The 12482-nt window shown below is 40.9% G+C and overlaps 1 protein-coding gene across 6 annotated transcripts; it reads left to right on the top strand.

Annotated features, from left to right (window-relative positions):
* The first annotated feature begins 1166 nt into the window (after nt 1–1166).
* RBM11 (RNA binding motif protein 11) lies at nt 1167–12100 on the top strand. Of its 6 annotated transcripts, none has more exons than XM_069785351.1 (6): nt 1282–1412; nt 3487–3927; nt 5520–5682; nt 6601–6679; nt 7442–7535; nt 9468–12099. In XM_069785351.1, exons 2-6 carry the CDS (start codon nt 3925–3927, stop codon nt 9798–9800), a joined length of 672 nt encoding a protein of 223 aa, XP_069641452.1. In that variant the 5' UTR covers nt 1282–1412; nt 3487–3924; the 3' UTR covers nt 9801–12099. The 6 variants fall into 6 exon arrangements, with proteins under 6 accessions (XP_069641453.1, XP_069641449.1, XP_069641452.1 ...); XM_069785349.1 differs by having other exon boundaries at nt 1288–1412; nt 2571–3927; XM_069785350.1 differs by lacking the exon at nt 1282–1412 and adding an exon at nt 1453–2704.
* The last annotated feature ends 382 nt before the right edge of the window (nt 12101–12482 follow it).

Below are 12482 nucleotides of genomic sequence, written 5' to 3'. Positions count from 1 at the left end.
CTGATGAATGCCACTACTATTAAATTTATTGGATTTCCTACAGGAGCATGTGGCAAGTGGTATCAAGGCACCTACAAACTGTGAGCAGAACTAGGACTGTCCAGTTCCTGACAGGAAAAGGTCACTCGTCGTCTATCAAATCAGGCGCTATTTATGTCAATAGATATTGTACATATATTTGCTAGTCAAGCACGAACTATTTTAAGATCTTAATGAATTAATGAATTGCAATTGTATGTACTAATGAATTGTAAATAAACTGATTCTTTCTTTCTATCTATCTATCTGAGGTGGGAGCTGGACCTCCAGGAGTGCCGAAGGGCGAGCGAGACAGGATAGGGCATTGGTAGTATGTAGGGACAACAAGGGGCTTGGAATCATGGTGCGTCATCTATCCTGCTGAAAGAGACTAATCACTGGTCTTAACCTAAGTGGACGGGCCACCTTTACTTAACCCAGAAAAGGAACATGTAAATAGCAATCATATTCCAGTTCTTTTTAAATCTTGAGAAAGGAACAACATCCAACACTTTACATGTGTATTTTATTAGTAACTATCACAACGCTTTATCCTACTGATGACTAAAACACTCGAGGGTTTTAAAGGTTTCTGAAGTATTTGTCACCCGGCCCTCCTCCAGCAGCTGCAGTACCCACCTGGCCCACAAGGCGGCAGGCGGAGAACAGAGCTTTTCAGCTCTGTTTTCGTACGGTTACGGGGTTTTCTGTCAGTTCCTCACTGCCCGCCTGCAGTTTCACACAGACGAGAAGTAAATACTCCAGGGGCACACGTACTTCTCCCCGAGGCCATGTTTCTGTACAATACACGCTTCCACTGGTAGGTCTGGCGATAACAATCTTTTCCTCTGGTCAGCGGGGAAAACCCGAGCAACAAAAAACGAAGGAAACGTCTTACAACGGTGAAGTTCCCCGCAGAGTAACGGCACGAGGGAGGGCCTGCCGCGTCTGGCACCAACTGCACAGGTAGCGTCTCTCAAGCACGCCGTTACATAAAACGTAGCCCTGCCGCAGCTGCGGGAAGGCCTCCGGCCGGACCCGCACCCGGACCGACCGCGCCCCGTCCTGCCCCGCCCCGTCCCAGCGGACCCGCACGACGACCCCGTCTCTACGCGACGCCCCTCCCCTCGCACGGAGCCCTCCGGCAGCCCGCCCGCGCTCCCGCGTTGCTAGGACACCGAGCCCGCGCCCCAGCAACGCGTCCCAGCAACGCGCCCCGTCGCGCGGCGCTTTGCGGCAGCGGGGGCGCGTCCCCCATCCCCTCCCTCAGCGAGACCGGCGGCGGCGGCGCCATGTCCTCGCCGGGGCGGTCCGAGGAGGCGGAGCGGACGCTGTTCGTGGGGAACCTGGAGAGCCGCGTGCGGGAGGAGATCCTCTACGAGCTCTTCCTGCAGGTGGAGGGCGGGCCCCCAGGGGCGGGACGGGGCCGCGGGGCGGAGCCCGCGGGGGGCGCCAGCCGGGCGCGGCGGCCAGGTTGTCCCCGGGGCCGGGCAGGGCCGAGGCTCGCTGCTCCGGAGCTCCGCGCCGGGGAGCGGCCGCGGCAGCCTCCGCCGCAGGAGCGAAGCGCTGTGAGCGGCCGGAGAGCGCGAAGCTCGCCGGGCGGGCGCGGCCGGGGCCGGGACCGGGACCGGGACCTGCCGGCAGCCCTCCGCACCGCACCGCGGGGTGCGGCGGCCGGTGCCTGCCGCCCGCAGGCCTCCGCGCCCGGCGGTCCGCGGGGACAGGAGCCCGCTTTGTATCTCGCCCGTTCGCGGCCGCCGCTGTGGCTCCGTGACCCTGGGCGCGCTGCGGCCAGGAGCCGTGCCCGTCCCGCCCGTCTCCCCTCCGTTCCTCGGTTTCGCCTCCTCCCGGGTGTGCAAGTTTCGGTGCCGCAGATGGGCACCAAGTTAGTGAGGAAGTCACTTAAAGATGCTTTCTAAAATCCCCGAGGAAAAATCTTTTTTACGCTCTTTTTAAAATATTCTGAGCAATCCATTTTTGATCAATGGTTTAATTAAGAAAAATTAGTGTAAAACCCGAAAATGTGTGGAGCAAGGCTGAAACTGTTAGCAGAGTGCGAGAGGCAATAGGAATGATCTGCAGGTGGGGCTCTGGACTCCCACCTATAAATGGCCTTTATATCAAAACGTTTTACATTTTAATGCTTGAGGAGATATTAAAAGCTCCATCGGTGGGATTTTCAGGGACGTGGTGGGAAAATACTAAGTAGCTGGACCCGTTTCAAAGCTGGGCTTAATTCTCTTTCTTTGGAAATAAGGCATGCCAAGGAAGAAAGAAAATGGCAAAGACAGAAAGTATTAGGACACTGACTTGGCTTCAGTTTTGGTCTCACATGGGCAACGTCTCTGGCTAAGCCAGGCTTGTTAACATGAAAGGAGTAAGGAAAAGAGGGGGCAAGATATGGAGAGGAGGAGGGAGCATTTTGTCACTAATGCAAGCATCAAATTTCAAGGTGGATTGATAATAGCTGCTGATTATGGGCTTTTCCTGAATTTGTTTATGGTGTGTTTGTTTTGTGTTTTGGGGTTTTTTTTCCTCCTGGCATGATCCAGTCAGCCTCTGTCAAGCTAAAAGGTCCCGGACTCTGACTGGACAGTTTATCGCCAGTTTAACAGCATGGTGATAAACTTGCTTCTACCAATCCACTCATTTCCCCCAGTCTAAGAATGAACCTTGCTTCCTTCTGGTGAGTTTGCAAAAAAAGAGGTGGGCAGAATCATCTGTTCTCTTGCTATTTCATTTGCTAATCAGAACTATTTCTACTTACCAGTTTTATTCTACTGAGTAATTTGATACTTGTTAACTAGGGAAGACCTCAGCATGCTACCCCATTTGCATTGGAAGGCCTCTTTGTTTGGTATATTCTAGCCTTTTGGGTTTTTAGCGGTTCCCATCTCTTCCTAACCTTCAGTTTTTAACTTTTCCCTAAAATTAGCTAAGAAACAGTTGTTTCTTCTTTTTTTTTTTTCCTTTTTTCCTTATTTTCTATGCAGTATTCCTACCTGTTGTCAATACTAAACAGTAGTCTGCTGTTTAACTGTAAATGTTAGGTTAAGAAAACCTAAACTTATCTTACCAGGGACAGGAATAATACCATACAAATTCTGGTACAAAAGTGATAAAAATAAGTGTATGCTCTCAGAATGTAGTTTTGCATGACTGCCCTGCATAATCTGCAGCAGTCATCCAACTGCTGACTTTTATCTGGGTCTTTAGGTCATCCCAATAACACCTACTTACCTTTTTCCTTCTCTTCATCTTGTTCTCACTCAAGTTTCTCTGTCTTTTGCTGCAACAGCATATGCTTCTCATTGCAGTATTGTCCTTTTTTGGAAAGTATACAGTTCAATATTCCTGCCATGGCATAGTCCTAAAGATGCTCTCCTGACCTGTAGCTTTTACCCCATCAAATTACGAGCAAGTATCTATTATTACTTCTAAACTATTAATATTTTTATTTATGAACAGGAAGACTACATATTTAAAAGACTGATCTGCAAAGGACTTGAGTTTGTTGCTTCTAGTTCTTGAAGAACCAGATCCTCCTTGCTAGGCAAATAATAATCACAAGACTGGATAGATATACTTTTTTTAAAAACTGCGGTGTAGTGCAGAACAACAAAAATGCCTTAAGGAGCCAAGTCAAGCAAAAATAAACATGTTCAGAATCTTACTGAAATCCATTTTTTAAAAACAAACAACACCCCGCCCCCCCCCCCCAAAAAAAAACCAAAACCAAACCAAAAAGAACAACACCCCCCCCCCAAAACAAACCCCCCAAACCCCCACCGAACTTCAAGATATTTGGAAAGACGAGATCAGCATTTTGAAGATTCCCTGCACAGGACAACCTAGGTAGTATCTGTTGCTTTACTGCCTGATCACCTTCTGCACCAATAATAAAAAATGGTATGTTATTTTTGATCCTTTGTGTTTGTCTATATGACATCCCCCTACTTTCACCAGGGTTGGGTGTAGGGGAGTTTCATTTTTCAGCAAAAACACTTATTTAATTGAGGATTAGTTTATACACAGCTGGCAAAAGCATAAAGCAATCAGATATTATTATCACAGATGACAATCCTTAATATCCTCAGTCTGACAACATGGAGGGTATAATAAGGGAGATGGTTCCACCTCATCACTTATAGTAGACAAATTGCAGATTTGTTGTTTGACAGTAATCATTGAAAATGCAGAATAATAAAGTATATTACTTTCTATGGCTTAATTTCTTCATCTAAGCATATGCTGTGTGTTTATTTTGAATTTTTAACTGTTTATGCAGTTTAATTGCTGTAGAGCTGTTATGAGTTAACTTGTGTTTGCCTGAAGCTATAGATGACTTCAGAGCAACTTTTGCTGAAAAGTACATATTGTATCAGTAGTAGTAGTGGAAGCCAGTTCTACCGATGAGTGCTATTTTTTGATTCAGAACAAGGAATACTCCATCTACTACAGTAATTTAGACATTCAGTAATTTTTTTAGTGATGGAATTTTTTGTAACTTAAATTCACTTCATTCATCATCTGGTTATTATATCCTCCTAAAGTTAAGCTGTTGCATCCTTAACACTCCTGAGCTGTGGCAGGAGACTGCTGTTTGGCCACTTCTTTTCACTGTCCTAAATCAGCCATATAGATGCGTAGTTTGGACAGTTTCTTTGAAAATGGAACCAGTATTTATGGGAATATCACTGCATTAATTTGGTTCTAGAAGTACTATGCAAGGATTAAAATGGTATGTGTAGGCAGAAATGGAACTTTTCAGTGAAGATACTTCAGCCAAAGGGTGTAGTTCGGGGTTTGGTTTTGTTGGTGGGGTTTGGTTTTTTTGGGGAGGGGGATGGGGGTGTGTATTGAGCAGAAACAGTACGTTATCTCTGATGAGATGATAGGGTCTCTTGATTCCTTGCCGTGCAGTTGTGATGAGGGTTACAGAAAACTCTCTTTTGTGGTCGTTCCAGAAGCACTACTCTCTATTCAGGTTTGCTTTCTGACAGTGTTGATGCTGCCTGTTTTAGGAATTCAAGCGTGAGTAAAATAGAAGCATATTAATGGAGTAGGTCACTTTTACGTAGCTGATGTTATCAGTTTGCTTAGTTATGTTAGCTGTGCAAAAAACCTCTGTAATAGTTGTACTAGCAGCTGTACAGACATAACATAACTCTTGCTGTGGAGTCAGCAGATCAGTCTTCCTCCTTGCAGCACCTATCATCATATTTTAAATATAATTTAAAAAATCTGATTGTTAAAGACTAGACATCACCCATGGACTGATGCTTGGTTCTCTTTTAACGTTTCATGGAGCTGATTTTTGTTTGTAGAAGGCTCAGAATTTCAGCTTGGGGAATGTGGAGAGACATTTTCAAAATGAAGTAGAGATTCTTATACTAAGAAATGTACACTGTTTCTGAAAATGGCAGAATATACATCATGAAGTACTCAGAATGAAATGTCACTGTTAATTTCTCTGATAAAATAATACAAATTTCTTTCAGGCCGGACCATTAACTGATGTGACGATGTGTAAGGACAAAGAAGGAAAAACTAAGTCTTTTGGATTTGTCTGCTTTAAGCACAAAGAATCAGTGCCTTATGCAATAGCTTTGCTGAATGGAATACGTTTGTATGGAAGGCCAATTAAAGTGCAGTGTCGGCTTGGTATGTTTAGTAGTCTCAATGATTAAGTCTTTGTAAATATTTTTTTTTTAATGACTATTTTTGACTCCTACAGTCTTTTACAAAGATGACAATTTATAGCTGGAACAAATTACAGTCCTTTTTTTTTTAAGAAACAAAAACTTGTGGCTTTTACGTAGGGAAGGATTCAGTCTTTCTATTTTTTGTTTACTAAGATAATACAATAGGTTGGTTCAGAACAGCATAACCTGCAAGTCAGCTCAGACCACACTGTATGGAAAACATAGTAACATAGGTTTTCATGCCAGATTACAGTTAGGAGTCATGGTGTGACTTTAACTTGCAGTCTGGCAGGAAAAGTTGATTCAGTAAGTGCAGCAACTATCAAGCTGTTTGATAGTTTTTATACTAAAGCCAGAGAGTTACCAGAGCTGTCGTTTTAAGTGGAAGGGATTGTAGTCCAAAGAATATAGTCAAATCGGTCACATTCTTAGTTTTATGTTTATGAAAATAAACCACCTAGAAAGCTAATGCAGGCAGCATTTGCAACCCAAATATTAAGGACTCATGTTCCTACTATGCACTGTGCCACTCCTTACTTCAAAGGCTGTACAGAGCAGTTGCTGGGTTTAAGTAGAATGGCTGAGGTTCCTAAAACCAGAAGCATCTCCTGTGTCTGTAACTGAGTGGGAATTATTGTGTTCTTGATTACTTCAATAGCCTTGATTTATGCTTCTGTAAGTGAATAAATGATAAATGAACATTTTCAAGCAGTAAAGTGATGCTATAGATTATCTGCCATAAAATGGCAGCTTATCTTTGTATACTACCTTAGATATAATAGCACACTACAGATGACACAGAACACTTTCTGTGTTTTTGACTTGTTAATTGAATATTCAGTTATGAATATTCATTATGTTCTTGTCTTATTTACAGGGAGTTCTCGCTCACCAGAACTAAACAGCCCTACGCATGGTTTTGAGAACCATACTGACTTATATTCACCTTTGTATAGGTAACAAAAAACACCTGTGAATGAACCGTATGATTGTAATTTTTTAAAAATCTTATTAAGAAAATCAGTTCATGTGGTAGAGCAATCTTCAGGCTTTTTGTTAAAACAGCTGTTGCATGCTTTAATTGCATCCTTACTGATGACTTGCAGTGGGCTGTAGTTAATTTTAATGTTTGGTTGTTTAGCTTGCCAGAGGTTCAGTTAGCCTGAATTTTCCATTCTTTATTTGTTTCTGCAAGATAAAGGACTATGAGAAAATACTGAAATACGGTGTTTGTAGTAACAATGTTTGCAGTTCTTAGGGGAAAAAAATCTGACAATGGAGATAATCTTTATAAACCCCACTGAGTTTATATCTGTATTTTTTGTGTCTATATGTACAAGCAGCTGTCATGCACATATGAATGCACAGGTTATAAACCTGTTACAATGGAAGTCTGAATACCCCAGATGCAGCATTTTTCAATATTTCAACATTTTTAGTTACAAATGTGACAGAACTCTCTGTGGAAGCTAAACTCCTGTGGTGAAATCCAGAACTATTCTGCATCTGCACTTAAGTACACGGGAAGATTACTCATTAATTGAGCCTTTGGGTGTATTTTCCTTGTTTTATCAGGGTTTTTTTTCATGGAAGCAGTTGTTAATATCTCAGTTCTCCTCTTGGATATACTCATTGTAGCCCAAGAGTTAAGTCTCAGCACTCTGGTAAGCGGTATATGGTGGATGTCTCGAATCTGTATGTTTGCTTGTTTTTTCTAGGTATCAAGAGCCTTATGGAAATCCTCCATTTCCTGTTACTCCTTTTCCAATGAACAATAGTTTACCTCATGAATACTCAGGCTTTCAAAAGATGGTGAGTTTGCGTTAAAAGTTAAAAATTTGGGACCTTTTTTATGAAGTTGGATGTATTCTGCTTTTCTGCAAACACAGTGCTTATTTAATGTCTTAAAATGTGGTTTAGGCTGCTAACTTTGACTGTATTAGGTCTGTTCATTTTAGCACTTTAAGGTACTATAATAACAGAGGATCTACCAAATGAAACCATTTTCTTACTGCAGGAGTGTCTTAAAGGTATATAGCTTAGGGAGGCTAAAAATGTCAGTCTACAAAGAGAGGTCTTTCCTGTACTGTGCTCCAGATCAAATCCCCTTGGTGACACAAGCTAACCTAGTAAAATTACAAACATGCAAGCAATAGCTTCTCCATATACAGTTAATTCAGTCGGAACTTCTTAGCTCTTCTACTCAATTCAGAAATGCCCAACAAAAGCTTGAAATGTCCTAAAGCCAAGCCTAAAACTTGCCCAACAAATCACCACTGCCCAAGTTCGGGCAACAACAGTTTGAGGGTTTCTGGCCTGAACCTTCACATGCCCCTGCAGTTCTCATATTCATGATTTACTTTCACAGCACTAGACAGTGAGAACCCATATTCCACTTCCCCTCTAACAGACTCTGGTGCACAGGGCCATTCTTGTCCTAATCTCTTTTATCTGAGCCATTCCACAAGGCAAGGGAACGGGTCTTTTCAGATGGCAACGTGTGGGCCAAGCCCTACTCACCAAACACATCATGGAGCTTCTGAATCTGATCAGTATGGATTGGTAGGAGTGAAGAAACCCAGTATTTAATGTGAGGTACCAACTGTGGACAGTATTGCTGCCACCCAGTCTGACTGGGGAATGGCCAGCCCTTTGTAACTGTAGAAGGGGTGAAGTCTGGGTAGATGACTCTTGCTAGCTGCAATCTGAGCAGGAGAATGGAGGGGGTCTGTTCCCTGTTGCACAGATGCACTGGCGGCCTGCCTCCCCTCGTACCAGGCTGTGCCCTCAGAAGAGCTGGTGCTTGCAGAAACCTTCCCATCCCCTCCATTGTGGTTGGAAGGCTTGGGAGTGTACTATCTCCCCCGCTATGCTTGCTTATGAACCCACAGCTCAGTAACAATGCAGTATGTAAACACCGAGAGACCAAACTCAGCAGACCAGCACGCATGACCAACTTCATCCCATTTTCTGTTTGCTAGAAGGGATGGTATTGCAGTGTGCCTCCAATGACAGTTTGTTGCAGCTTCAGCAGGAAGCGACCTCGTCACGTGTACAACTTCATGTATCTACCTCACCTTTATTTGGGTGAGCCAGGCAGGTTACTCACTTGGAGTCTGTTTGCACATATAACATACTCGGACATGCTCCCCCTAATTTTTCTGGTTACTGCCAGTCAGTAGAAAGCTACTCTTTTCTGACCTTTGTAGCTCTATTTCTGTATTTGGGCTGTGCATTTTGTATGAGAAGGACTCTTGGGATACTTCAGGGACTGTAGCAAGAAGCTGGGCAACTGTGTTGTTCCAAGTGCTTTGATCTAGGGATTCACTATACCTTGTTGGAATGCTTTGTTCCACATTAACTTTAAAATTAGTTAAACCAGGTTAAAAAAAATTGCAGATGTGCATGTCTTTACATTAACAATAAGCACTGCAGTTACAAATGTTTGTAACATACATAGATGTAAAAATGAAAGGAATGCCATGTTGATTACCTTACACAAAGACTAACTGGCAGTTTAATCTTAAATCAGATTATGTCTCTGTTCTAACCTTGCCATGAATGTCTACTTTTTCCAACTATACTAGTTGATATAATAAAATATGAGCTTTACTCTCAAATGTTCTGTTATGTTATTTTATAATTTATCAGTAGTTTTATTGTAGAAGCTGTAATGCATGCAAAATTAAACTCCTCAGAACTTTCTCCTTACAGTGTTAATAACTCAAGTTTCTATTTCTCTAGACGAACCATTTTTTAGCACAGCAGTACACAGTACAGAGTCCAATGGGTCAACAATTTCCTTACTATCAGATGACTCCACCACTGCCTTCAAATTTATCCTTTTCTCTCTATCAGAATCAAGCTGCAAATTTTAAATCTGCACAGAGTTCTTTTGAATTGGCCCTGCCACATTCAAGTGACTGTGAAGTGCACCAGGTGAATAAAAGCACCTCTAAAAGAAAGAGAGAAGAGCAAAGTTGTGACGGTGACACTAGTATTGAGGATGACAAAAAGAAACAAAGAAAGCATGACCAAAAATACAAGAAGCACAAAGCCAAGAAAAAGACGCATTAATACTGTTAACTGGTTTCATCTTTTTTTTTAAATTAAATTTGTTATTTTTATTTGAGAGAGATTAAATCTTTCATCTTTGCACTTTATTAAAAAAATGTTCAAGTTTCATATTATTTTTGAAATGTGTTGTGCATAAAGTATACTGATACTTCATTTAATCTCAACCTATTTAAAGACGAAAGTACTATTTAAGGTATAGGAAACACTTAAGAAGATAAAGCTTTCCTAATAAAGGTAAAAACCTAGTTGATTTCTCCCCCCTCCCCAAGAATCATGGAAGGCTATTATTTCACTAATATAGAAACTTTATGAAAATACATAATTTCAGCCACTCGTGAAGCATATGCATCACTTTCATCACTTATGGGATGTATTTTTGTGTATGGTGTAAGAATTTTTTGGAGCCATTGAAGCGAGCAGGCTAGAAATCCGAAGTGTCACTTCAGAGACGTGCTTGTCACTGAAGTATCAACACCTATAACTTCTCCTCTTTTCTGATTTAGCTCTGTTGTTACTTTCAGTTAGGATCACCTTGTATGGTTATTGAAACTGGTTTTTTCCAGTAGTAAATTTGAAGTAAAACATGGGCATTTGCACTAACTACAAGACTTACATATGTATCAATACTCAAATGAATGTATCTACTTTATGGCTGCAGTTATGTACTGACTAGAACTACTTGCATATATATGCATCTTTATATCTATAAAGTTACTCTAGTGTATTGTTCACTTATTTGAGAATCTAAATGTTCATTGTAACAAATGGATGAAAAATTTAATGGGTATCTCATCTAATTAATAGCACAAAAGCATGAGTCAGTGGAGTTAGTACTACCTCTTAAGAAGAAAAGTTTTTCCATTGTGTAGCAGAGGAAGAATAAACCGTCTCATATCGTGATGAATCAAAGTAGTCAAATGACCTATTTTCTATCTTTCACAACTGCCACCAACAACCTATAGACAGATACAGTGGTACTGTCTTATACAAGTACAGGTGAAACACTTTTAAGATCCTATTATATGAGAAAGCAAAACCCTTAATCTTCAGCTGTTTAATATTGCTTAAAGTTAAGTCGTATGTTGAGACTAGTAATAGGCTTCAAATTTAACCTGACAGTAAAAAAGGATTTTGTTTTTATTAAACTCAGTTTTCTTGGTTATAATGTTGGGTTGCTTGAAAGGATTACTTTTCATCCTTACACTGGTATTGAAAGAATATCCAAGTTTACTGATTTGAAGGTAATGTGTTTTACAAGCCCAAATGAGTTTCAGAAATGGAAGAATGTTTAGCTTGCAACGATTTCTCTTTTGTCTGATAAGATAAATCACAGCTAATAAAATCATTTTCTCAAGAACTGTTTTTAACTTCCCAAAGGGATTACTTCTTTAGCCTAAGAGACACCACAGTATGGCACCCTTGAAATGTCATTAGCAACCAAATTCAACCTTCTCTAGAAAGAACTTGCATAACAAAGGTTTGTGTCTTAAATAAGATTTATGCCTTATGTTTTAAGAAACTTGCTACATCTGCCCAATCCCTTTCCCTTTCTCCCTCTTCCATACAAACACTTGCCACTTTATCTTTTTGATTATTTCCCCCTCCCCCCCCAGTAACTTTAGGACTAAGCTATGTAGATGTAATCTAACTTCTGTTGGAAGATACTGCTGACATTATAGCAGTAAGTCGCTGATCACAATAGTTGCCACAATAATGGCAAAAGTTAACAAGTAAAATACACTGGATTTCTTTAAACCTGTTCCCTGTGTTAAAGAAATGTAAATATAATCAAGTAGAGGAAGAATATGTTAACGTTAATTTAAGTTAGAAGTGAGGTTCATCAGACAAAAGAGGAAACGGATCCCCAAATCAGAGTTAGCCTGCAGAAAGAGAAGCTTAGTCAGGTCTATCCTAATGTGTCCTTATCAGACTTCCCCAGTGGATAGATAAAATAATCTGTTCTATGCAATTATACTCTACAAAAGGAATGTCAAGGAAGATCATATTGCATATGGCTGATAAAATATCCATACAGTTCTTCTAAAGAAGTAATTTTTCTCACCCTCTTTCTTCCCAGTCTTTTTTTTTCCTGAGGGAGGTAAGGATTTTAACACCTCTCAATATCCGCTTACCTAAAACTCATCAATGTGTTAAAAGAAGAAAAGCTAGGCATGTGGGAATGTGCTAAAATTACTTTAGCCATAACTAAATTTCTTTTGTACACCTATTAACTTAAGACATCCCTTTAGTCAGGGTCTCATTGATACTTTGATTACATTGTCACCATGTTGAGGAAATAAAATACTGGAAACAAAAACCACTTGAGTTTGGCCTTGACCAAATATTACTTCAACCCTTTATCTGTTTCAGTCACTTTTAAAAATTCTTCATGAATACGAAATGAATGATTTCTATGTTAGTTCTGATTCTAAATTATTGTTATTTTGTCCTGGTCTTTCACTTCCCATTCTACTGGCTGGCCACAAGACCTTGTGTTCCCTGCTGTCACATAGGTCTTGCATTTAGATTTGTTTCTCTGTATTTTATTGTATGGAATGCAGTGCATAGTTATTTCCATTACAATCTCACAAACTCTGGAGAAATCAGTATCGCTGCAGTCAGTGATGCATTCGCATTTAAGGTGGCAATGTGCCAGGTCAACAAGGGTCAAAGGGGAGGTGC

The sequence above is a fragment of the Haliaeetus albicilla genome, chromosome 6 (assembly GCF_947461875.1).
Source record: "Haliaeetus albicilla chromosome 6, bHalAlb1.1, whole genome shotgun sequence".
NCBI classification, from domain to species: Eukaryota; Metazoa; Chordata; class Aves; order Accipitriformes; family Accipitridae; genus Haliaeetus; species Haliaeetus albicilla.
This window is presented reverse-complemented; position numbering and strand designations above follow the sequence as displayed.

What these genes read in the sequence shown, in the direction of transcription:
- RBM11 (XM_069785348.1), top strand. Translation starts at nt 1,311, where the DNA reads ATGTCCTCGCCGGGGCGGTCCGAGGAGGCGGAGCGGACGCTGTTCGTG. An exon ending in TAAAGTGCAGTGTCGGCTTG is followed by an intron (nt 5,683 to 6,600) that starts GTATGTTTAGTA and finishes TCTTATTTACAG; the next exon opens with GGAGTTCTCGCTCACCAGAA. An exon ending in TTATATTCACCTTTGTATAG is followed by an intron (nt 6,680 to 7,441) that starts GTAACAAAAAAC and finishes TGTTTTTTCTAG; the next exon opens with GTATCAAGAGCCTTATGGAA.